The 25,271-nt window shown below is 35.3% G+C and overlaps 1 protein-coding gene across 6 annotated transcripts in view; it reads left to right on the forward strand.

Annotated features, from left to right (window-relative positions):
• Positions 1 to 25,224, forward strand: part of fgd5a (FYVE, RhoGEF and PH domain containing 5a) — a 58,966-nt gene extending 33,742 nt beyond the window's left edge. For 4 of the 6 annotated variants that reach the window (XM_067388297.1, XM_067388298.1, XM_067388295.1 and 1 more), the window contains 14 exons: positions 5,670 to 5,760; positions 8,416 to 8,466; positions 8,569 to 8,627; positions 9,041 to 9,112; positions 9,284 to 9,352; positions 15,895 to 15,978; positions 16,113 to 16,192; positions 16,296 to 16,389; positions 18,891 to 19,028; positions 20,513 to 20,615; positions 20,907 to 21,043; positions 21,151 to 21,279; positions 23,653 to 23,807; positions 23,942 to 25,224. In XM_067388297.1, the coding sequence (XP_067244398.1) occupies positions 5,670 to 5,760; positions 8,416 to 8,466; positions 8,569 to 8,627; positions 9,041 to 9,112; positions 9,284 to 9,352; positions 15,895 to 15,978; positions 16,113 to 16,192; positions 16,296 to 16,389; positions 18,891 to 19,028; positions 20,513 to 20,615; positions 20,907 to 21,043; positions 21,151 to 21,279; positions 23,653 to 23,807; positions 23,942 to 23,978 (1,299 nt within the window). In that variant the 3' untranslated portion in view covers positions 23,979 to 25,224. Of the gene's footprint in view, positions 1 to 5,669; positions 5,761 to 8,415; positions 8,467 to 8,568; positions 8,628 to 9,040; positions 9,113 to 9,283; positions 9,353 to 15,894; positions 15,979 to 16,112; positions 16,193 to 16,295; positions 16,390 to 18,890; positions 19,029 to 20,512; positions 20,616 to 20,906; positions 21,044 to 21,150; positions 21,280 to 22,499; positions 23,629 to 23,652; positions 23,808 to 23,941 lie in introns of those variants that run through there. The other 2 variants (XM_067388294.1, XM_067388299.1) reach the window with 2 other exon arrangements.
• The last annotated feature ends 47 nt before the right edge of the window (positions 25,225 to 25,271 follow it).

Raw genomic sequence — 25,271 nt, forward strand, 5'->3', positions numbered from 1 at the left:
TCAATGTGTCGTCACGAGCCACAGGGTTTCATTTGGACTTGTCTATGCAAGTTTTGTTTACTCTAAATTCCCATCCACTTGCATTATTTGACTGACAGACGGCAATGGTTCGAGTTAAAAATCATAATTTGTGTTCTACTGAAGAAACCAAGTCACCTACATCTTGGATGCACTGGGGGTAAGCAGATAAACATCACATTTTCATTTTTGGGTGAACTATCCCTTTAAACAGCTTGTTTGCATCTTGTACAGACTTTAGAAGGATCCCAGCTTTGAAAGCAAGAGGATGATTTATTTTAATGGAGTCTTGTTTTGTAAATGAGGCACAGTCTAATGGAAAGTTCACAAAGAACATTCTGTAGAAAGATGAAACAGCCAACTGATCTTACAGCAGCTTCATCTCAAACCATACTTTATCTGTAAATGACAGTTTTATATGGATGATGTTTTCATAACACTTGTTGAGACTGTTTCCTATGCGGTGACATTAGCCGATCATAACAGTGTCCATTTACTGACAAGCCTTAAAAGGAGCTGCCCCTTAAAAACAGATCATTTCAGACAGAGGGTCAGAATAAAGATTGAAAATAATAATTTTTCTAGATATGAAGAGTTCCATTGCAAAAACCTCTAAGTCCGTCTGACATGTTTTCTTTTAAATTAGAATTTTTTTATCAGGCTCCTATGTTTAGGTTTATTAATTTCACTTTATGGCAATTAAAAGGTTATTAGTCAGTTATTGAAATGCCTTAGTTTCAAAAATGTTGATGTAGTGGATTTGAAGCGAAAGTATTTGATGAACGTATACTATGTGTGGCGAGCATTCACTCAATATCATCATTTCATTTTTGACGAAGGTTGCGTTTAGCAGCTTTTGCATCTGAACTCTTCATATATATATATATAATATAATAATAATATATAATATATATCTTATTTAATCTTTTCTTTCCTTTGCTGTGTGACCTGGACATGCTATTATATTTATCTTGTACTGTAGAATTTACCACATGGGTTTCACTTATGTGGCATTTTGTAATTGCAGCATTTTTGATAAAAGATAGTGGATGCATTGAGGATAGAGGATGTATTAGGAATTCTCTTCCCTGGATCCGAGCTTGTGTAATTTCATTTTGTGTGTGCGTGTGCGTGCTGGGTTGATGACAGAGATGAAGTATCAACAGCAGCTGATCTGATCACTGCTGTGGTCTGATAGGATTAAACCCTGTTCAGCGACACTGTTTACGAGGGGTTTTCACCACAAACGTGTGTGTGTGTTTCTAAGTATCTGGGCGTGTATGTGCAGAATGTGTAAGAAGGAAGGAGACGAAGGTGGGGTGCTCTGAAAGAGAGCGAGAGAGAGGAGACTGTTTTGCAAGCTTCGTGTTTATATTCAACATTCTATAGCATTTTCATAGCATGTCCTTTTAGCCCTTCAGTTTAAAATAAATGATCTGCCGAAAGTGCGACTTCATTGTATGAGATGATAGATAGATAGATAGATAGATAGATAGATAGATAGATAGATAGATAGATAGATAGAGAGATAGAGAGATAGATAGAGAGATAGATAGAGAGATAGATAGATAGATAGTATTTAAATTATCATAATATCATATCGTATATTATCATATATTATCATAATATTGAGCATAAGAGACTTATTTCAACAACATTAAAAATCCAAACTTTAAACTAGTAGTATATACAGTATTTATTTAGAGTATTTTTGGAAATTGCATTCAAAATCCACTAGGATCAAAATCCATATGTATCCACTTATAGCCACTATGAACGAGCATGGCATTTCTTTGTGCATGTATCATTATTACAGTGTTGCTCTGAGATTGTACAGGTGGAAAGGACAAGATAAAGACAGAACAAGACATTGACACGCATATACACTCATCTGGCATTTGGGCAATGAGGCGGAAAAAAGCTAATTAGCCAAGCAGTCTTCTTAAACAACCCTCAATTAAATCAGCTGTCCACACAGACGCTGCTTCAGCCGGACCAGTGCCTGATTTGTGTAGCCTGTCTGTTCTCTGGCACGAGCCACCGTTCCCTCTCCTGGCTGTGTCCCAACTCGACTGGAGAGCTAACGCTAAATATCTACCCTTACACACACACAAAGACTGTCCGCTTTTTCAACACAAATGTCAATTGGATTGCAGTTTGGTGCAAGTATTCAGTGCAAGGCTGTTCATTAGGTCTACTGCCTTTAACAATGGAGCCATGTTGTGCTTAAACACTGGAATCTGACATGGCTTTATGGTCAAGATGAGATTCACTGCAGTGAAGAAGAGATACATAGAAGAAGTAATTAGATAATTGAAGACAGGTGCATGGTATTTAGGGTTGAAGAGTGAGAGGCTACATTCACACAAAAACATAAAAGTGCCTAATGTAGACTTTCTGCTCAATTCCTTGACTAGACACTAGTCTAAAGGGCCAATGCTTTTTAACAAAACATCAACACATTTCATAATATCTTGTAATATTATGGCATATTTCCTTATTATATGAAATTAGAAGTCTGTGCATTAGCATGAACTTTTTAACTATTATTCTATCAATATATCTGCTTTAGTGCATTAGTATTTTAAACAAATCTATTTTGCACCTTTCTGTGTAATACTTTATATTTTAATGAATATTTTATAAAATATGATTTTTTAAAAATATCTGAATACTTTAATATTAAATATTTTATTTTATATTTTATTTAATCATTTATTCAGTGTAATATTTTATGAAATATTATATTGAATAGATTTTTTGCCATAATTTTGCTTTTTGTTTACCCTTTCGGTGAATAATATTAAAATGTAATTTTTTTGATTATATTTTATTTTTAATAATATTTTTTCACCATTGTTATATTGTGTAAAGCACAATATAAAAAAAAATCAATTCAATTGAATATCTTATAAAATATTATACTGAAATAAAGTGTTGTGCTCTGTTCACCGTTAGTGCTTTGTTTTTATATAGTTATAATATTTCAAGTTATAATAATCTTTTAATGTGATTGCATATTATGATATTATATGAAATTAAAAGTTTGTGCATTATCATTAACTTTTTAAATTGCATTATTAATGCATATATTTAAAACATCAATATATCTGGCATCAGTATGCATTTTTATCAAATCTATTTTGCACCTTTCTGTTACAGTGGAATTTACTGAATATTTTAAATATTAAATATCTTATAAAATGTTATTTTTATTTAATATCTTATTATTTTAACATTAAGGGCCCTATTTTAACGATCTAAACGCAAAGTGTAAAGCGCACGGCGCAGGTGCACTCAGGGCGTGTCCAAATCCACTTTTGCTATTTTAACGACAGAAAAACGGTCCGTGCGCCAGGGCGCATTTTTTAAATGGGTTGTCCCTATTTGCTTAATGAGTAATGGGCGTAACGTTCAATAAACCAATCAGAGTGTCATCTCCCATTCCCTTTAAGAGCGAGATGCGCTCGCGCCATGGCGGATTGCTATTTACATGCCGGAATTTGTTGGCGGAAAAGCTGAACGCTTTTCAAGCGAAGAAACTGATCTGCTCGTGCGCGAAGTTAAAGCGCGCGAGCAGATCATCTACGGGACAAGCAGGATATAACATTATATATATTATATAATTATATATTATATAACATATAACATTATAAAATACACTGACTTATTAAACACACCGATTCAACTGAGGAGTTCAACGAGTTCAAGTGGCCAGTCAATCTTTCAGTCGTCTGCGTTGGATGCAGGCTTTCAAATAGCTCCGCGCGATCAGTCAGTTAATATGTGTGTGTATTGGCAAGATTGTTCAATTAATTAGCCAGTTTCGTTCATCATTATAAGTAGTAATAGGCTGAATTGAAAATAGGTATCCTAATTCTAATACACACAATGACTATTCATCATTACATTTTTATATTTATGTAGCCTACACAATAATATTCTTTTACACTGTAATTCTTTTGTTTTTAATATTTGGCATGTTTGTGTGATGCGTATCCCTGTGTGTAATAAGCAAAGTCAACGCGCACTGTGGACGCGCCCAGAGGCGCAGTTTCTACCAACGCGCTCTAACAAAAAAATATTGCGCCATTGACTTTAGACTTTAGACCAGGTTTGAGTTGGTCTATGGCGCAGTCTATTTTCAGCTCCTTAAAATAGCAATGCGCCGGCAATGCGTCTGAACACACCTCTTTTTTAGACCAGCACGCCCATGGGCGCACTAACTTGCGCAAATGCATTTACTAATTTAAGGACGTGGCGCTGAACGGGAAAACGCAAACGGCGCCGGACGCAAACTAGCAAACATACTTGCGCTGCGCCTTGCGTCGCATTGTGCCGGTTGTATTATAGGGCCCTTAATGTTTTATTCCTTTAAATTCAATTAAATATTTTTATGAAATATTAAACTGAATTGAAATTTTGCCATAATTTCAAGTTAGATTAGCGTAAAAATTGAAGTCAGTATGTCTAGTATTTGAATTTGTCACATTCTGTGTGATTTTTGATATTCACAATATGATCCGAACAACAGATCTGTCACATGTAATAGAAAAACTGCAGTGTGAATGTGGAAAAAAGTGAAGAGAAATGAGAATGTAATGGACAGAACTGGTGAATTATGATGATGATGAAGGTTACAATAAGGGTAGGGACACAGGGAAGCTGAGAGAGCTGGTGTGAAAGAGATAATGAAAGCCAGAGGGTGTCTTTCAGGGGTGTTGTGGGAATGATGTTGTGGCAGGTGTGCAAACTGGACACTGGCTGTCTGTTCCTTTATCTTGAAGCCACAACTCCCTCTGTTCACACTCCTCACACAAGGTCACTGACTGCATTTTTGTTCCCCTTCTCTCGTTGAAAATCTCAAGCTTTGTCTTATGTCAATGGACATCCAGAAGTCTAAAGTTGTTTGCCCTTATCTGCCCTCTACTGACCTCTCACGTCCCCTCAGGCTCCTCAGAGCTCGCATGAACAATGACGTGTCAAAGTCAATTAGGCCTTGATTGATTTCTTCTCACCACGTGTTTGACTGATTCACTTGTTCACATTTTCTCCCAGTGAATGATATAATTGGGTTGGAATTGGATGGAATGAGGCGTACTCAGGTTTTTGTGTAAGGGAAGGTCAATGAATAACCTTGAAATGGGCTTTTCTAAGTGGTGCCATTGTGATCTATAATACTGTATCTTGTAGGTGAAGAGGGAGCACAGGTGGCTTGTAACTCTCGATTGTGTATGATTGTGCAGGTTTGTGCTTGTGGTTTGGGTGTTGAACAATGTTGTGTTTATAGATCTTTTTGTGTCTGTTTATTTAACAAAGCATGTGCAGATACTGTGAAATTAGCATAATTACTGTAATCATGAGATTGTGGCTTCGTTAAACTCATGAATTTCACACAAATTTAGATTTCTCTTACTTCACACATCATGTAAAAACAACTAAAAAGTAACTTGAACAGTTAAAAGAGGGTGTATTATAAAAATGATCATTTTGCAATTCCTGTATTCCATGAAAGCAGCATTAGTGTATGATTGCTAATGATAATTCTTGTGTGCATTTCCATGTCTTCCTTCTGTGTGCCTACAGTTATAATGTTTACATGCATCGTATATTGTGTTTCATGTGTCCGTGTGTTTGTTTGTGTCTTCTAGACGCAGAATGCAGAAGGAGTTCATGTTCCTCTGAAACACCAGCTGCTGCGGGTCATTGTGCGTGTGCTCCAGTACCGCATGCTGCTCACAGGTGAACACTGCGCGATTCAAATATTTAATCCAGATGATATTTTTTGCACAGTTAATACGTTAACACATTCAGTCCCTTTTTTTTAGGAAAGAAAACTAAATAATATGTGCAGTTCAGTACTATTGTTAACTAAAAATGGTTGTTTTTTTTTTAAATAAAAAAAGCTGAAATAAAATACAAATATTAGATTAAATATTTACAGAGCCTTGCACATGATGTGGATAAAAACATATATTAGGAATTAGGAAATGGGAGAATTAGGAATCTGTTCTCTCATTTTAGTAAACTGTGGCCATGTTGAACTAATTTGTTCCCTTGTTTTGATTTCAACTAAAAGAAGGGAATGAATTATTACAACTTGGCCGTGATATACATATTTTTTTCATTTGTGGGGCTTTTATTAGAAAATTAGAAAAAAAAAAAAAAAACCTGAAATGGAAAAAAAATAAGGGTGTGTTCATACTTGTTGTTCAGTTCTCTTTGTTCGTTTTCTCCAGACCTAAAAAGAAAATTATACATTTAGTCCTGGTTCGCTTAGAATCCACAAAATTATTTTTAACACCGAACCTAAAGATACAAAAAAACCCACACATTTTGCAACATAACTTACTGAAACATCCAAATCACTGCTGTGTGCTGGGCTTAAAGCACTGGTTGTATGATTTTTACCAGCTGAGAACTCACGAAGAGCTTAGAAAATGTGAAAGAGTCAATACAGAACCATGAATTCCTCCATTGCACACAAACTGCAAGGAGATGCGTTTCTGACACCTGTACCAAGCTGTGATGGGCAGCGTAGCTCCTCTGATGAGAAGAACAAGGTTTGCTTGATTTAGTCCTTTTTAGGGTCACATCTTATGACATCACATCCTGTTTTTGGTTCGTTTAGATGTCTTTTGTCTATTGCAGCCAAACTGCACCAGAGTTCATTTACAAATGGACAGAGACCCACCTCTTCAGGGGTCTCGGTCCGCTCCTTTAGTGCACACCAGGGTTCGGAGCGTTCACACTTATTCAAATGAACCGCTTGAACAGAGCAATCACACCAGAGTTTGTTTTACTCGAACCAAACCTGCCAAGTGTGAATGTACCCAAAGACAAAGTATTAAAATGACTCAAACTAAAATTGAAATAAAAATAATTTAAAGCCAAATGAAAATATTTAAAAAATAATAATAATAATAATAATACAAATAAATGAATAAAAAAATGAATAAAACTGAAAGGGATAGTTCAGCTAAAAATGAAAATTCTGTCATCATTTACTCTCCCTTGAGTTTTTCCAAACCTGTATGAATTTTTTTCTTAGTTGAACACAAAAGAAGATTTTGAAGAAAGTCGGTAATCAAACAGTTGATCGGCCCCATTGACTTCCATAGTATTTTTTTCCATACTATTTTAATTTTTGGTGAACTATTCTTTTAAAGTTAATGTAACGAAACGGGACTCAGGCAGGGATCCATTTGCAAGCTTTATTAAAAGTGAGCGTGGTCGTACAGGCAGGGTAAAACGGGAACAAACAGGAACAGCAAGGGACAGGCAGAATTGTGGTCAGGATACAGGCAATGGTCAGGACAGGCAGATATCACTCACAGGTCAGGGTACAATAAACAGTCCAAAGGCAGGCAGCAGAGAATTGTAAACAGTAAACAGACAGGATCGGAGACAGGCAGACACTATAGAACGCTCAGAATTGCAACATAGGTTAACAAGACTTCGCAGTGAGGTGGTGTGTGAGTGAGTCTTAAATAGTCCATATAATAAGCTACAGCTGTATGTGGCAAATGATGATTGGTGTGGATTGTGCATGTGACTGGCAGGGAGGATTATGGGAAGTGTAGTCCAGGAACTGACAGGAATCGTGACACTTGAATTAAAGTGAAAAGTGAAAATATAAATTAAAATAGTATAGTATAGTATATATAATAGTATAGAAATTATGCTAAAATAACACAGATGTGTTCTGTATATGTGGATGACGGGAAATATATGCATATATTTATGTGCAGTATACTGTACATAAAGATACTGGACAGAGGTCCGTTTTTGCAACATAGCAGAGTATATTTATCAAACTGCATCAAAACACAGGAAATACAGTAATTAAATAATAAAACTACTTTCTCAGCAGTTTGTGGACATAATCTTATGTGTAAAATTGATGTTTTTGCCGACTTGCAGTCCTAGTGTTCGCATTTTGATTGACAGAATTTCACTCTTGAGTGCTATATGTCACTTTATGAGCTTTGATGATTAAATTTCACCATACAAAAGCTGCAAATTACAAGTTTTGAATTTGAGTTCATTATAAATAATAGCTTATCCCATAATTCAGGTTCCTAATAAACAAGACTACTTTGTGTATGTGAATTTATGCGTGTGTGTAATACTTGGGGGTCTGATAAGTTATTGGTAATCACACAGAATAGAATTAAACAGTTGTAATGTTACAGTGAATAAATGTGTTAAAAAGAAAAACAACTTTGTTGTGAGGGAGTGTGAGGCAGGCTGTTATCATTTCAACCTTGAGGGTGTGTATGTGGGATGCTCTACATAACAAAACATAAGACATTTGAGTGTGTATAAGGGATGAGCCTGTGAAAACTAATTTTGTCTTGTTTTTCCTTAATTTGTTTTCTTTCTTATTCTTTTCAGACTACTTAAACAATCTCTCCCCGGATTCAAAAGAGTATGAAGACACACAAGGTATTGTTGTCTATGTCTCTCTGTCACACAATGATGAATACTGACCACATTTGATCTGTAATAACATTAATTGTGCTTGTGACTGCAACTTTTTATCAACAGCTGCACTGGTAATCGTGTCAGAGGTTGCAGACCAGGTTAATGACAATTTAAAACATGGGGTGAGTTGTCTGTTTGTGAGAGAGTGTGTTGCATTGTTAATACATGATGAAAAGGAGCAAGGAGATATGATGTCATCAAAGTGTCCCAGGTGTCCAGAAACAAAGAGAGCAGTGTGAAATCAGTAGTACACAGAGGCATCCCCAAACACACACACACACACACACACACACACACACACACACACACACACACACACACACACACACACACACACACACACACACACACACACACACACACACACACACACACATAGTCTCAGACAGACACAGAAACCTTCTGTCTCTATACCTTTATTCATTTCTGAACAGCTCTTTCTTATTCTCATCCACATATGAGAAATAAACACTTTCATTTTCTAGTTCTATTTTTGTTTCTCACTATTTTATGTCTTTCTCCCTCAAAATCGCAGGAGAATCTGCTTCGTTTGGTCCATATTGACTATAGCGTGAGAGGAAAAAGAGACCTTCTCCAACCAGGAAGGGTAAATTCTGCTCCATACACTGTATTTATGGTTTCATGTTTATAGTTTACTACTGATTTTACTGGTTGTAAAACCTGAAAGATCAGTAACAGTTATTAGACATCAAAGGTTCAAATGAATAACACCCTTACCCATAACTCACCTGGCCTCTGGCACCTGTGTGTTTTGCAGGTTTTTGTCAAGGAGGGCACACTGATGAAGGTCTCTCGTAAAAGCAGGCAGCCCAGACACCTCTTCCTGGTATCTTATCATGCATCTGTACTTCAATTGTATTGAATGTGTACATATAGTGTACTTCAAATCTTAAAAGTATATTTAAAAAAAAAAAACTCCCAAATAATATAATATTAATAAAATAAAAGGTCACTTAAAGGGTTAGTTCACCAAAAAAATGTATATTCTGTCATTAATTACTCACACTGCAAAAAATGCTGTTCTTACTTAGAGTTTTTGCCTTGTTTCTAGTCAAAATATCTTAAAGTTCTTAAGTCAAGAAGCATTTTCTTGACAAGTAAAAATTATTGTCTTGTTTTTTAGGAAAAATAAGTAAAAATTAAGTGAGTTTTTCCTTAAAACAAGCAAAATAATCTTATTTCAAACCAAAAATAAGATATATAATCTTGTTTTCAGTTTGGATTAAGATTATTTTGCTTGTTTTAAGGAAAAAACAAGAAAATAATTTTTACTTGTCAAGAAAATGCTTATTGATCTACAAATTTTTAGATATTTGGACTGGAAACAAGACAAAAATTCTAAGTAAGAACAGCATTTTTTGCAGTGCACCCTCATGTTGTTCCAAACCCATAAGACTTTCGTTCATCTTTGGAACACAAATGAAGATCTTTTTCACATGTAAACATTCATCAACTCATACATCACTTGTGGTAAACGGTTGAGCTTCTGTTTATGTTCACTGATCAATGTTTATATGTGAATAAAAGCCTAAATTAAATCTGTTCATCATAAAAAGCATTTGAGTCTCTTCAGAAAATTTGGACTAAACCACTCATTTCATATGGATTAGTTTTACTCTCTTAATCTCTTTAAGAACTTTTTTGTATCAAAGTTTCAATTGTGTAGCTGTTTATGGAGGGACAGAAAGCTCTCAGATTTAATCAAAAAGATCTTCATTTGTGTTCCGAATATGAACGAAAGTCTTACGGGTTTGAAACGACATGAGGGTGAGTGATTAATGAGGGGTGAACTAACCCTTTACAGTCAGTCAAAAAGTACATTAAAGTTTTAACTTATTGCATTTAAATATAACACATTTTCATTTACTGAAATTGCAGTTAACATGTAATTGAGTATCTGAGAACCACATCATTTACACTTAAGTATATTTTAATGTATATTATTCCTTTTAAAAGTATGCTAAAGTGTACTTCTTTTTCACAAGGGTGTTGTTTACATGCCTTAAGGCCCGTTCACACCAAGGGCGATGACTATAAAGATAACGATAAAGAAAAATCATTCTCAGTATTAAAGAATAGCAGAGTTCACACCACAACCATAACAATAACGGCACAGAGAAACAATATCGTTGGAATCACTTTCAGAATGATTTTATCCAGCCGATGAACGATAAAAACATTGACAACCAATCAGAATCAAGCCTGCTGTAATGAGCTTGAGCATTTAAAGTGACAGACAAACATGAATAAACAGTACAATATCGTCGCTTGTGTGGACACTAATATAGTTATCTTTATAGTTTTCTTGGTGTGAACGGGCCTTCAGAACTGGTGGCTTCATGGCCATTTGGAGCTCACATGACTGTGTTTTGTAAATATATGTTCTCAACAATATTGATCAGACCAATTTGCAGAGCAGGACCATTAACAGCTTCTCTTTCAGTTAGACTTGTATTGCTTCTTGTGTTCGGAAATGTGTTTGATGGCAAATAGGTGTTGCATTTTCATAATTAGATATAGCTGGATTTAGCATAGTCTTCTACAGTCAGCTTATGCTTTAATGCCAATACTGCAGAACAACTGTCTGAAGGGAATCTTGCTTGGCAAGTTAGTTAAAGTTTGTTAAACTGTCAACATGTTTACAGCTAGCTGCCTTACACATTCAGTTTACTGACATTTGAAGGTACCTTTATCGCCCCCTTGAGGACTGAGTAGTTATAGACAGGTATTATGTGTATTGCTGATATTTGGTCATTCCAAACATGCCAGCCAGTTTCCTAGAGAGTAAGCGAGATGGTATATATGTGCCTTAAGTGTTCACCAGACGCTGGAGGCCACATTAGCTGTAGCACAAGGCTACCCCCACCCGTCTCTGTACCGCTGTTGTTTTCGAGGGTCGTACTTCCTCTCAGGATGTCTGTTGTAGGTCAGTGGATGCCAGCTTCCTGTGCAGGGACTGTACCGACAGCACACTGAAGACTAGGCCCAGAGAACAACAGATCAACATCACTGAGCTGAAAACAACACTAAAAACATTAGACTGAGCAGTCAGTTCATTTGTTTATCCTGCGTCGAGTCCCTGAAGTACCACTTCCACACTTGGGTGCTTTTCTGGATGTCTAGATGAGATTTTAAGAAGAGTGCTTTACAGATTTGACATCTAGGTATTGTTGAGATTTGCTCAGATGATTTAAATTTTTATCAACTTGGACTAAAATATTGGGATCAGTATTTTTTATTTTTTTTCAGTATAAATCTTTAATTCGGCCAAGATGCATTACATTAAATTAAAAAAGCGACATTTATAATGTTACAAAGGATTTCTATTTCAAATAAAGGTCCCACTTTATATTAAGTGGCCTTAACTACAATGTACTTATTGGGTTCATATTGAATTGCAAAACACTTTTGCTGCTATTGAGGTGGTATACGGGTAAGGTTAGGGAAAGCTTTGGTGGTATGGGTAGGTTTAAGGGTGGGGGTAAGGTGTAAGGGATGGGTCAACAGTGTCATTATAAATGTAATTACAGAAATGAATTACAGATGTAATTACATGCAGGTGTTTTTCAAAATATAAGTACAATGTAAAAACATGTATGTACACATTAAGTGCATTGTATCAAATTATTAATTTATGTGTAAGTACATAGTAGTTAAGGCCACTTAATATAAAGTGGGACCCAAATAAATGCTGTTCTTGGCACATTTTCTCTCAGGTTAAGTTTTTAGATGGATCAGGCAGTTTGTAGCCTACGTATTTGAATCTCACATTTCACATACATCACTACAGTTTAATCCATGTAGTATGTTGTACTTCATTATAAAGTTACGTTTTTTGGACTGTGTATGTATACGTACAGGAAGCTTTTTCTGAAGTCTCTAGATATTGGGGGGCTTTCTTCATGGTCTTCTTTTATCTCTCCTGCTGCCGTTGTCTCCTTGCGCTCTCTTGCCCTCCCTGAATCGATCAAGCTCTGACTGATGTTTTTTTATGAGAGCTTGTGACTGATGTCATAGAGTCCGGCACTGACTGGGTGTAATATGATGTCAGAGGGTCCCCTGGTCATGGTGATTCCTTGAGATCTGGATTTAATTTATGGAGTAATAAGTGAAAAAAATCTGCTCAAAAATCCTGCCAACATACCATTTCTCACACGCTGACGCTCGAGGGCCATTTCCTCTGTTAAAACCACCCATCACTGCCTGTACTAATCTGCCACTTCTTCCCTACAACAGTCAGATTAAAAAAATTCAATGTCTTTGAAAAACTACCGCTGGTTCAGAGATACATTGTGAACATAGCGACAGGATTCTTACCGTCATGGAAAATATGTCAGGAAATTTTAATTTTGTGATTTACTACACATCATTTTTGGTCATTGAAATAATGCTGAAATAAAATAAAATATAAATATTACATGAAAAATTAACACTTAAATGAAGATTATAAATGTTTCTTAACTAACTGAAATAAAATAAGTTTAAGTTTAAGTACTATAATTAATAAAACTAATTTTTTTTTTAATAAATATTTAAAAACAAAAATCTATAATAGTGTATAAATAATAATAAATAAATATGGATTTACAGGCCAGGAAAAGTTATTTAAAATTATTATTATTATTATTATTATTATTTGTAATTTGTGTAATATACTAATTTCAAGGAATTTTACCTGACAAAAAAAAAGAAAAGAAAATCTGTCCCAGCAACCCCTATAAAATGATCAAAAGTCCTTATCCAATAATCATAAACAACTGGAAAAGTCAAACTGTATAGGAACCCTACTGTGACGTTTTCATCTGGAATAAACTTTTGTGTGTGAGAAATATAAAATATTAGTTAAAATTAGTATTGTATTATTTAAATGCTATTATTGTCTTTATTAATTATTTAATTTTAATTTTATTTACTTTTGTTTTTATATATTTTCAATTTTCATATGAATTTTAGTTTTAGTTTATTTGTTTAATTCATTTTTAAAAAAAATTTTGCTTAGTAAAATAAGACCTGTAGCTGTAGTTTGCCTTTTTTGACAAACAATTTTGTCAGATAAATACCTTAACCAAGTTTATAGTGTTTTGTTTAGTTTTTTTTACCTCATATTTAAAATATTTTACAAATATTTTCCTCATTTTGACTGTTTAATCAAACTTGTAAGGTCATAAAAAAACAAATATACCCTCTGGACATCACTTTTGGCCACTACTGTATATATAATTTTGGCTTTATTTCAATTAACAAAAACAATAATTGAGCGTTCCCTGTAGCCCTTAAATACTATACGGCGCCATTGATGTCACTGATTTTTGGTCACATAGAACCTGCATCAAATGATGTCGATGTACCAGATGATTTTGCAGTCTATATGTCTTTTGTAGCCTAATTTAGAGCAGAAAGGAAGACTTTTGGTCCTCATTTATGTTCATTATATGTAAAAGTGACAGAATATTTTTTGAAAATGTACCCTTTTGTGTGCCATAGAAAAAATACTCAATCACACTTTAGATTATGGTCCAATTCTCACAAAAAACTAACTACTATCTAGACTTTTGTCTCAATATACTTCTAATTACTGCTCATTAATATTTAGTAAGGTAGTTGTTAAGTTTAGGTATTGGGTAGGATTAAGGGTATGTATGGTCATGCAGAATAAAGCATTAATATGTGCTTTATAAGTACTAATAAACAGCTAATATGCATGCTAACACGCAGCTAGTTGATAGTGAGAATTGGACCCTAAACTAAAGTGAAAAATTATTAAATTTAAAATGAGTAAAATTGTGGTGAAGTTTTATCAGAACCTTGGCTATTGTAATCATATCAGATCACTATGGAGGTTTTATGTAGGCCTCTTAAGTTGTTTGTTGGTCCAGTCTCAAGGGACAAGCACACTAGTTTACATGAGAATCGGTAGTATTTTTGTTGCGGACAGTATTGTTGTGTCCATTACATTCTCAGCTGTTTCAGGGTTGTTGTGGCTGTTAGTGTTGATGTTTTTGTTGTCTCTGGCCTGCTGGCCTGCTGCCTCCACCCAAAAAGCCTTTCTCAGAAGTGTCCGGACTGAATTCCTGGACCCTGCCTGTGAACTGCGGATGTTTGGGGCACGCACATTGCAGGTCTGATGATGTCACCACTTTTGTTTGGAGCTATATATGTCAAGCACACACAATGGTTTGAAGTGTAGGGCTTGTCTGTTTGTGGGCGTGAGCTTGTATTCCTAACACAACTACTTCATTGTCAGGACTGAAGTACAGAAAAATATCCCATAAACTGTTTTTATCAAGCACAACCTATTGTATTGAACATGTGAATTGCTTTCTTGAGTACTAAACTGAATGTGCTACACTTGTGGAAGAATGTGCATTGCGAAGGCAGGAATGAAAACGATTGTGTGAAAACTATTTTAAGCAGCGGTTCTCAACCAGGGGTCCGGAACCACTAGGAGGCCTCAGCAAACATTTCCAACAGAGCCGTAACAGTAATTATACAAATAAGTACTGAGTAATAATAATTAACAACATGAACTTTCTATTGGGTTAGCGTTAATTTACTCTTATTACTATAGTAAGTACATGTGTAACAAAGACTCTATAAAATAAAGTGTTACCGATATTTTAATCTATGGGCACTCCTAATTTCTGTCAATTAAAACGTGTGTTTGGACTGCATTGAAGTCAAGTAGGTTGAGAACCACTGATTTAAAGCTTTTACTGCCTCCTTGTGGTGGAAATAAACACAACAGAAGGCAAGCATCACTATTACTATTGCCCATATGAAAGATTAGGGGTTTAAATAATTTAAATATATTAGTATTATTGCCTATAGTAGTAATAATTATGCTAGTATTTATAATTATTAAATTGAACAATTGAAATCTCTAATCTTAAAGTTATCATGTTAGTTAAATAATAAAGCTCTCCACGTCACACTCATTTTATTTAAAATCAGCATGAAACAGGAGAGTCTTTTTGACAGTCTTTCCTTTTGTATTGTGATGCATATCCGAGTAAAACTATTTTGATTTCAATTGTGTATAATAACTGTATAGGGGTGTGTGTGTTCTTGTATACATGGTTTATGAGGACACAAATGTGTATAATGACATGGGTATTACAACGTAAACATGGTTTGGGGGCAAATTTGTACCCTAAAGTTAGCTAAATTAAAGCCTCTTTTTGAGGGGGTCCTCATTTAAAGGGAAAAAAAAAATGTTTGTTTGTTTTGTTATTTGTTTTAATTTTTTGTAAAAATGCTGAACATTTTCTGTTAGGGTGTTGGTTAGGGTTAGGTTATAATATTTATAATTAGCTGTATATAAAATGTATGGAATGTCCCTATTTAAGTAAGCGAATGTGTGTGTTGCAGATGAATGACGTGATGCTATACACCTACCCTCAGCAGGATGGCAAATACAGGCTGAAGAACACACTGACTTTAAGTGGAATGAAGGTAAGACAGTAGCACGTCTCAGCAGATCAGATTTGTTTTTTGGTTAACCAATACTCCATTAGATTAGGTGTTATTATGTGTTAAAAGAACTGAGGAGTATTTTAAATGTTATATGTGTTTTCATGTGTCTGTAGGTCAGTAAACCTATCATAGAAAATGTGCTCAACACGCTCAGGATAGAGGTCAGCGATGTTACCATCACCCTCTCAGCAAGGTAATGAGCATTTCCATAATTGTTTGCATGTGTCTGTACCGTATGTACTGACAAACACTGTCATACAGTCACTTCAAGCATGGCTTTTTTTTTTCTCTGATAGTTCTTTAGGAGAGAGAGAAGACTGGTTCCACACGTTGAGCCGGGCTATAGCGGATCATGCTGCAGGCCTCAATACCTTCAGCTGCTCTAGTGAGGTGTGAGGAAATGATCTTACACTGCCTCCATACAAAAACATCTACAGTATGGTCTAGTTATCAAACCAGCAACAGAAGGAACATCATCACAAAGTTTTTTTGTTCATTGCATTAGTATTCAGTATTAAAGAGGCCACATTATGCCCTTTCACAAAGTCTTGATTTTGCTTTGGGGTCTACTAGAATAGGTTTTCATGCTTGAATGTCAAAAAAACATGTTACTTTTCACATATTTTACTTTGTTGCAGCACCTCTCTTTCTAGTCATTCATTATGTTTTGTTCCTTTCTCTATGAAGCCCCTACTTTGATAAGCGCAATTTGGGCTGGACCAGTGTGTTGTAATTGGTCAAATGCTTCAAGCATGTTTTGGAAATGTCATGCCCCTAACTTCATTAGACCCAGGGCAGACAAAAACAGCATTTCCTGGGCCTAGTCCACACATACATGGATATTTTTATAAACATTTTTCATTGCTTTTCATCCTTTGCTTTAAAAAAAAAATCACATCCACATGAAAACGCAAAAACATGCTATGAAGCGCTGTCAAGAGCATGCCAAACCAACAGGTCGCGATATAACCCTAACCGTAGGGCCATGTTGGTCCATCAGAAGCCTGGAAAAAAGGTCATTACCTGTTCCAGTTCCGACTTCACAAGCCAAAAGTTGCATCTCAATTTGCGTACTTATGCACTATTCTATGATGTTTTTAAGTATAAATAGTGTGAGTAGTGCGTTCACACTGAAAATTCCAAAAAGAAAAAGTACACTTTAAATACCCGGATGATGCACTAAATTAATGGAAAAAACGAAGTGTGGAATGTTGGACACTTCTTGCACTTAACTGTCACAGCTTTAATTACGTAGCGGAGGGGAAGGGGGATCGGACTCTGTTAAATGACAAAATAACCTTATACGATTCTGCGTGAATTGTATAAGGTTATTTTGTCATTTAACAGAGTCCGATCTCCCTTCCCCTCCGCTACGTAATTAAAGGATGAGTGGATGAGTACATACATACACAAATACATAGTGTGTAAGTGCATATAGTGTATAGTGTGTCATTTGGGACGCAACTAAAAGTTTTCAAAAAAGTTTGGTTTCAATGACCAGATACAGCGTTTGCATGTTGACAAGCGGCCAAACCGCATAGGAAAAGCTGCGGTTTTGAAAATACCCGTGTTCGTGTGGACAGGGCCTTGGACATGGCGACAACACACTACTAACACAACTCAAACAGGCCTCGCCCCCATTTTTTTTTTTTGTATGCTTTAGGCAGGATTTATTTAAATGAGGGATATATTGTGATGTATACATCCCCAGAAGAAAAGTCAAGACTACAATCAAGGCGTTTCAGGGAGTTCAGAATCTGCTTACTGATAAAGAGAAAAACTTGCTTTTCTTTTTGATGCTCAAACAGAAGCATTTCACACTAAAGAAAGTTGAAAGGTGCCGTAGAATGTCTTTTTAAAAGATGTAATATAAGTCTAAGGCGTCCCCTGAATGTGTCTGTGAAGTTTCAGCTCAAAATACCCCATAGATGTTTTTTTATAAATTTTTTTAACTGCCTATTTTGGGGCGTCATTATATATGCACAGATTCAGGCTGCGGCCCCTTTAAATGCTCACGCTACCCGCCCACGGTGCTCACGCTTGCCTTAAACAGCATAAACAAAGTTCACACAGCTAATATAACCTTCAAAATTGTTCTTTACAAAGTGTTCGTCATGCAGCATGTCTAATCGCGTAAGTATGGTATTTATTTGGATGTTTACATTTGATTCTGAATGAGTTTGAGGCTATGCTCCGTGGCTAAAGCTAACATTACACACTGATGGAGAGATTTATAACGAATGAAGTTGTGTTTATGAATTATACAGACTGCATGTGGTTAAAAAATGAAAATAACAACAGTCTTGTCTCCGTGAATACAGTAAGGAACGATGGTAACTTTAACCACATTTAACAGTACATTAGCAACATGCTAACGAAACATTTAGAAAGACAAATATCACTAAAAATATCATGATATCATGGATCATGTCAGTTATTATTGCTCCATCTGCCATTTTTCACTATTGTCCTTGCTTGCTTACATAGTCTGATATTTCAGCTGTGTACAGATCCAGACGTTAATACTGGCTGCCCTCGTCTAATGCCTTGAACATGAGCTGGCATATGCAAATATTGGGGGCGTACATATTAATGATCCCGACTGTTACGTAACAGTCGGTGTTCTGTTGAGATTCGCCTGTTCTTCGGAGGTCTTTTAAACAAATGAGATTTATATAAGAAGGAGGAAACAATGGAGTTTGAGACTCACTGTATGTCATTTCCATGTACTGAACTCTTGTTATTTAACTATGCAGAGATAAATTCAATTTTTAATTCTAGGGCACCTTGAAAAGTAAAAAAGAAGCATAATAGGTCCTCTTTACGGAACCTAAGTAATGAAATGTGTTAAAATACTGTATCACATTCGGTATCTCTGTCCATGTTTCCAGGCGAGAGAGAAGTTATGGATGTCTCTGGGAGAGGCTGCTCCTGTTCTAGTTCCTGTGTCACATGTGATGATGTGCATGAACTGCACGTCAGACTTCAGCCTAACACTGCGACGGCATCACTGCAACGCATGTGGAAAGGTACAACATCTTTAGTGTGTTTGTAGGGAGATGTCTGATGTTCTTAAATTCAAGACATATATTCTTTTACTTATATTAATATGTTAGTGTACAATGAAACAGTCAGAGGTGGCCCTAAAAAGTATTTGGATTCAAATTAAGATTTGAAAATGTATAAATATGATTGCATTAGTTAATAATAAAACATCAAACAACATACCAGTGTCCTCATGGTCAGTTAACAGAAGTGTCAGCTCCCTCTTACGGAAGAGGATTAGGGCCAAGCAATAATAAAAAAATAAAACCATCTCGAGATTAAAGTTGTTAAATTACGAGAAAAAACTCGTTAAATTTAAAAAAAAATGTTGAGAATAAAGTCATTAAATTACGAGAAAAAGGTCGTTAAATTACGAGAACAAATTCGTTAAATTATGAGAAAAATTTCGTTAAATTTCGAGAAAAAAGTCAAGATAAAATGTTCACAATAAACTCATTAAATTATGAGTCATTAAATTGTGACTTTTTTCTCGTAATTTAATGACTTTATTCTCATAATTTAATGACTTTATTCTCAACATTTTATCTTGACTTTTTTCTTGAAATTTAAAGAGTTTTTTCTTGTAATTTAACAACTTTGTTCTCTTAATTTAACAACTTTATTCTCGTAATTTAATGACTTTATTCTCAACATTTTATCTCGACTTTTTTCTCAAAATTTAATGAGATTTTTCTCGTAATTTAACAACTTTAATCTCAACATTTTATCTCGACTTTTTTCTCGTCATTTAATTAATTTATTCTCAACATTTTATCTCAACTTTTTTCTCGAAATTTTATGATTTTTTTCTCGAAATTTAACAACTTTAATCTCGAGATGGTTTTATTTTTTTATTATTGCTTGGCCCTAATCCTCTTCCGTACCCTCTTGTGTCAGGAAAGGGTTTTTTTATTATTATTTAGTTGATTCACTGTAATATAATGACTTTATAGTTCAATATCTTAAGTGAATTTCGAGGAAATATTGTGCAAAGTAAATTTTAGTTTAAATTTTTTATTATTAAATTGTTTTATATGATACACAAACTACCGTTGAAAAGTTTGGGGTCAGTACGATTTTTTTTATGTTTTTTTTTTGCTCAGTAAAACTAATATTGTGAAATATTTTTTCAATTTAAATAAGATTCTGTGCTCAAGAAACATTTGTTAAAATGATGAATGTTATTTTTAATATTTATAAAAAAAAAATTCAATATTCTTCAATGAATTCAAAAGAACATGTTTGAAATAGAAATTATTTGTAACATTATAAATGTCTTACCTGTCATATTTAATCAATTTAATGCATACTCGCAGAACAAATGTATTAATTTCTTTACAAAAATCTTACTGTCCCCAATCTAGTGTACTACCAACAGTAGTACATACTAAATATCAGCATTAAATTGTCACTCTACTTTCTAGATATTAACATTAGTATCTCTCTTCTTTATTCGTCTGATTTTTAGGTTGTGTGTCGTTCCTGCTCGCGGAACAGGTATCCTCTAAAGTACCTGAAGGACCGGATGGCTAAAGTCTGTGATCACTGCTACGCTGAGCTCAGGAAGAGGGGTAAGAGGAAAAGACTGCAAAATTATGCAGTATGTAATGCAATTAAGGGTTAGAAATTATACAGAAATATTTCATCTAAACTGTTCACTTTGAATGGATGTTGACCCTTAAATACTCAGTATCATGATTAAAATGAATTTTTAGATTATTTTCCAAAATAACATTCATTCTCAATATTCATCATTATTCATCTGCAGCTGATCGTTTAAACAAAATATGCTATTTCCATTTTATTCAAATTAATCTTGATTTCTGTCTAGTTAATGTCAGTGTATGATGTGTATGTACTAGGTGGCAGTATTCCTGGATCGTGTGGGAGCGCTAGTCCCCGCACAAACAGGGCCAGCAGGCCTCTCTCTGCTGTGTTCCAGAGCCTACAGCCGCCCAGCCTGTGGAGGAACAGAAAGAGCAGCTCACCTCTCACACAGGTACAAACTCTCTCCTGCTCCCTCACTTTCATCTGAATCATTTTATGGTACTTTTCTGTCTAAAACATGATTACACAGTGTGTCTAAAAAAGACTCCATGTGTGCAGGTATCTGTGGGTGCAGAGGGGTCCACTATCAGTGGCAGTCTGCAAAGACGCAAAAAGAGCAAAAGGAAATGGAAGAGGCTGTGGTTCCTGCTCAAAGACAAGGTGCTCTACACCTTTAAAGCACGAGAGGTGAGGGGACCCAGAGTCTCCCACACCAGCACAGACACTAAATAACATGCACACAAACACTCATACAGTATGCATACATGCACACATCACAATCTAGATTGTTTTACATCATCATTTTTATTTTCATCTGGCCTTTAGTGACCACGTTTCCACCGCAGGAACTTTCCCCAGGAACTTGGACTTTGGGGTGGTACTCGGTGTGTTTTGACCGCAGGGTCGATGGTCTAAATTAAGTTCCGGGTAAAAAAATCCTCCTCAGAAAGTCCCTGTTCACAGGATAGTACTTTTTCAAAGTACTTTCAGGGGTGGGACTTGCCGAACATGCTGATTGGTTGAGTTCACACAGAATTGTATTTCAACCACCATTTTTTAAAAGTCTGTTGCAGTGTGTGCAGTAAGAGTTGTTTGCTATTCGAATCAACAATGGAGTTTAAAGAACACGACCGATGGATCGACGATGAGGTTTTATCAGGCTTTATTAAGATTATATGCGGAGGATAAAATCGATAAAATTTGCCTAATCTTCACGGTACTTTAGACTAAGATGGAAACACAAACAGCAAATTGTTCTGGGTAACATGGCTTTAGTGTGCAAATTACATTTTTTTGGGTTGGATCGATATCAAATACAAGATCGGCCTCTGGAATGTTGCATCACGACTAAAGCCGAGGACACACTTAACAATTGTAAAGCCGATTATGAATGTAAATTGATGACTGATTATGCTCAAACGCATCCAGTCAGAGCCAGTTGCGTTCAGTCTGCGATTAGAGTCGGTGTTTAAATCCTGTGTGTAACTATTAAATCTGCTTCAGTCGCAGGAAACAATTGCTGTATGTTGAGCACAGTCTTAGAATATTTTAGCTAGTCGTTAAATGCGTGTGTGGCTTAAATCAAGACCTTGATTTCAACCACTTCGGGTGACTGATAAAATACTACTAGGGCTATCAATGTAAATAATTTGTTTAAATAGTAATGAATTTATTTTCTTACACTACCATTCAAGAGTTTGTGGTCTGCAAGATTTTTAAAGTTTTTGAAAAGTCTCTTATGCTCACAGAGGCTCCATATTATTGTTCATAAATACAGTAAAAACAGTAATTCTTGTGTTAAAATAACTGCTTTCTGTTTTAATATATTTAAGTTGGCTTGAAGAAGCCAGCATACTGTTATGCTATTTTCTTCTGAGACTAAAATTATCAACTCTAACTCCTCCTAGAGCTTTAACTCCACAAACTCCAAACTCGGGTCAGACCTTCAGACTGTTCTGAAGTTAGTGTGCTATATCTTTTCTAACTGATCCGACTTAGTTTTCCTAAAAATGTCTGTTAAAGCTCGGAAAAATCCCATTGACTTTCATTGACGGAATGTTCAAATGAGCCAAGACTATTCAAACTCCAACTGTCAAAATTCAAATTTAAACTACGGAAGCCCATTAGACTCAAAAACTCAATTAGACTCAAGTCTCATTCTATTTACTATTTCTAATCCAATAAAACTCACTCAAACTCTATCTATCTATCTATCTATCTATCTATCTATCTATCTATCTATCTATCTATCTATCTATCAAACTAAATCTTTCTATCTAGCTATAATATATCTATCTCACAGCAACCACCCAGAACAACCTAGCAACCACCCAGAACACCATGGCAACCACCTAGCAACCACACAAATCACCCTGGCAACATCCTAGAAACCAGTCCGAGTACTTTAGCATCCGCGTAGCAACACCCTAGCAACTACCCAGAATACCTTAGCAACTGCATAGCAACACCCTAGCAACCACCCTGAGGACCCTAGCAACCACATAGCAACTCCCTAGCAACCACCCTGAATACCTTAGCAACCGCATAGCAACACCTTAGTAACCACCCCAAGTACCTTAGCAACCACATAGCAAAACCCTAGCAACCATCTATCTATCTATCTATCTAAACTACAAAACTAAAAGTGAAAACTTTTAAAACTGCTTCAAACTTTCTGGAACGGCTTTTTCAAGCCAACTTAAAGTTTGTCTTGACAAACCTTTTTCATCTAGTTTGAAGTGTAATTTATCCTAAGATGGCAAAGCTGAATTTTCAGCATCATTACTCCAGTCTTCAGTGTCACATGATCCTTCATATATCCTTCTAATATGCTGATTTGATGCTCAAGAAACATTTCTTAGTATAAACAATGTTTATTTTTTATTTTATATATTTTAGTTATTAAATATTAAATTAAAAAAAATCTTACTGACCTGTAACTAAACTGTGCTAAATAAAAGCGCATTTTCGTCTGGGTCAGGTACTGAAATATGCTAAATGATGATACTTTTTTAGTACCATGTAGCACATTTGAACGGTCTTTCTCTTCTCTATCTGCAGGATAAAGTGGCATCTGAAAGTCTTCCTCTGCAGGGCTTTACTGTGAAGCTGTCTGATCAATCAGAGGGGGAAGACACAGACAATGTTTTCCAGCTCTACCATAAAAAAACACTGTATTACAGCTTCAGAGCAGATGACCAGCATACTGCGCGCAGGTATGACACACAAGAGTCATGAAAACACTCTCCACTACCAAAACATATGATCCACACGCTTAGAGAAATGCATTGTTTATTCACAAATAAAATCAGCAGAAATATGGTAAAGAAATGAAACTGTTTTTTTGCAGGTGGGTAAACGCTATGGAAGAGGCCACAGTGTTATAGTATCCGGCCATCTGCCCAGATGACAAAAGGACTCTGGGCAGGGTTCCCCAGACAGCTAAACCCATTATGGGCTTAAACCTATGACATCAGAGTCACACCTGTGCCTGAGAAACCAGCGGAATCACACCACAAATACCTTCGTGTTTTTCTTTATCTTCTTTTTGGCTGCTGAATTTAAGGACGGTCACACAAGGCATGTCATGCTCAGTGTTTGTTGTCCTGTGCCTCACTTTCTTCACAGACTAATTCAAAAAAAGTGCCAAATGTAAACAGTGCAGTTCAGTGAATGATTGTTCTGAAACTACTCACGTGTGTCGAATAAAGGAGAATGTTCATTTTTAGAAACTGTAACTACCTTTCTATATGCAGATATAATTAAGTGCTGTCATTTTATACATTGTAAAATTAAAAATAAATTAAGTACAAGGCATTTGTTATAGTTTGGATGAGTATGTCTGTATGTATGATTAAGCCAATAGGCTTATTATAGACAATAGGCTATATTGTTAATTTCATTAAACAGTTAAATGTTTAGCATGGCATATCATGTTTTATATACAAATAACATCATGTGATAATGTGATATATATATATATATATCCAGCTGTACATTTTACAATTGAGTAATATTTAATTTGCAGCTATATATTGCTATCATCTGCTGTGATTATTTTTTCTCCTCACATTTGTTAGTTATTTTACACTGGTCCCCATGTTGACTCTGCACCCTTACAAACATTATTACCATGGAAACCATTGTTTTCACTAGGAAGAATAACAGTTATTGTTACTATAGTGAAGCTGTGCTAACTGGAGCCACCACTGACATCGTTAAACATAACACAATAATAACATATTGGAAATTACAGTTTTAATATGATCCTATATGCGTTTTTTTTATTATTATTATTATTAAAAACAGCTTAACTATGGTTACTATGGTAATTTCCACAGCGCATGCATACGAAGGCCAAGTTCGGTAAAACCTCGATGTAAATCAGTATGGAAATGTTGTGAACCTCTGTGTCGGTTGATCCTTTCATTAAAGATAACGAAGTGTCATAAGCTTTATGTACAGTATCGACCTTAAGCAGGCCATCGTCTAAAGCCGCATTATTCCCAGAAGATGTTTAAAAATGTCTGTTTTTTTGTTTTGTTTTTTAATCATGAACGTCATATATAAACGCTCAAACCTGCATTTCCAAATGTGTTGAGGTGAGTTTTGATGTATATATTCACTGGAAAGAGACAGTTTTTTACGTTATTTGTCTTTGAATGTTACATTTAAAAAAA

This window comes from Chanodichthys erythropterus, chromosome 6 (genome assembly GCF_024489055.1).
Source record: "Chanodichthys erythropterus isolate Z2021 chromosome 6, ASM2448905v1, whole genome shotgun sequence".
In the NCBI taxonomy this organism is placed as follows: Eukaryota; Metazoa; Chordata; class Actinopteri; order Cypriniformes; family Xenocyprididae; genus Chanodichthys; species Chanodichthys erythropterus.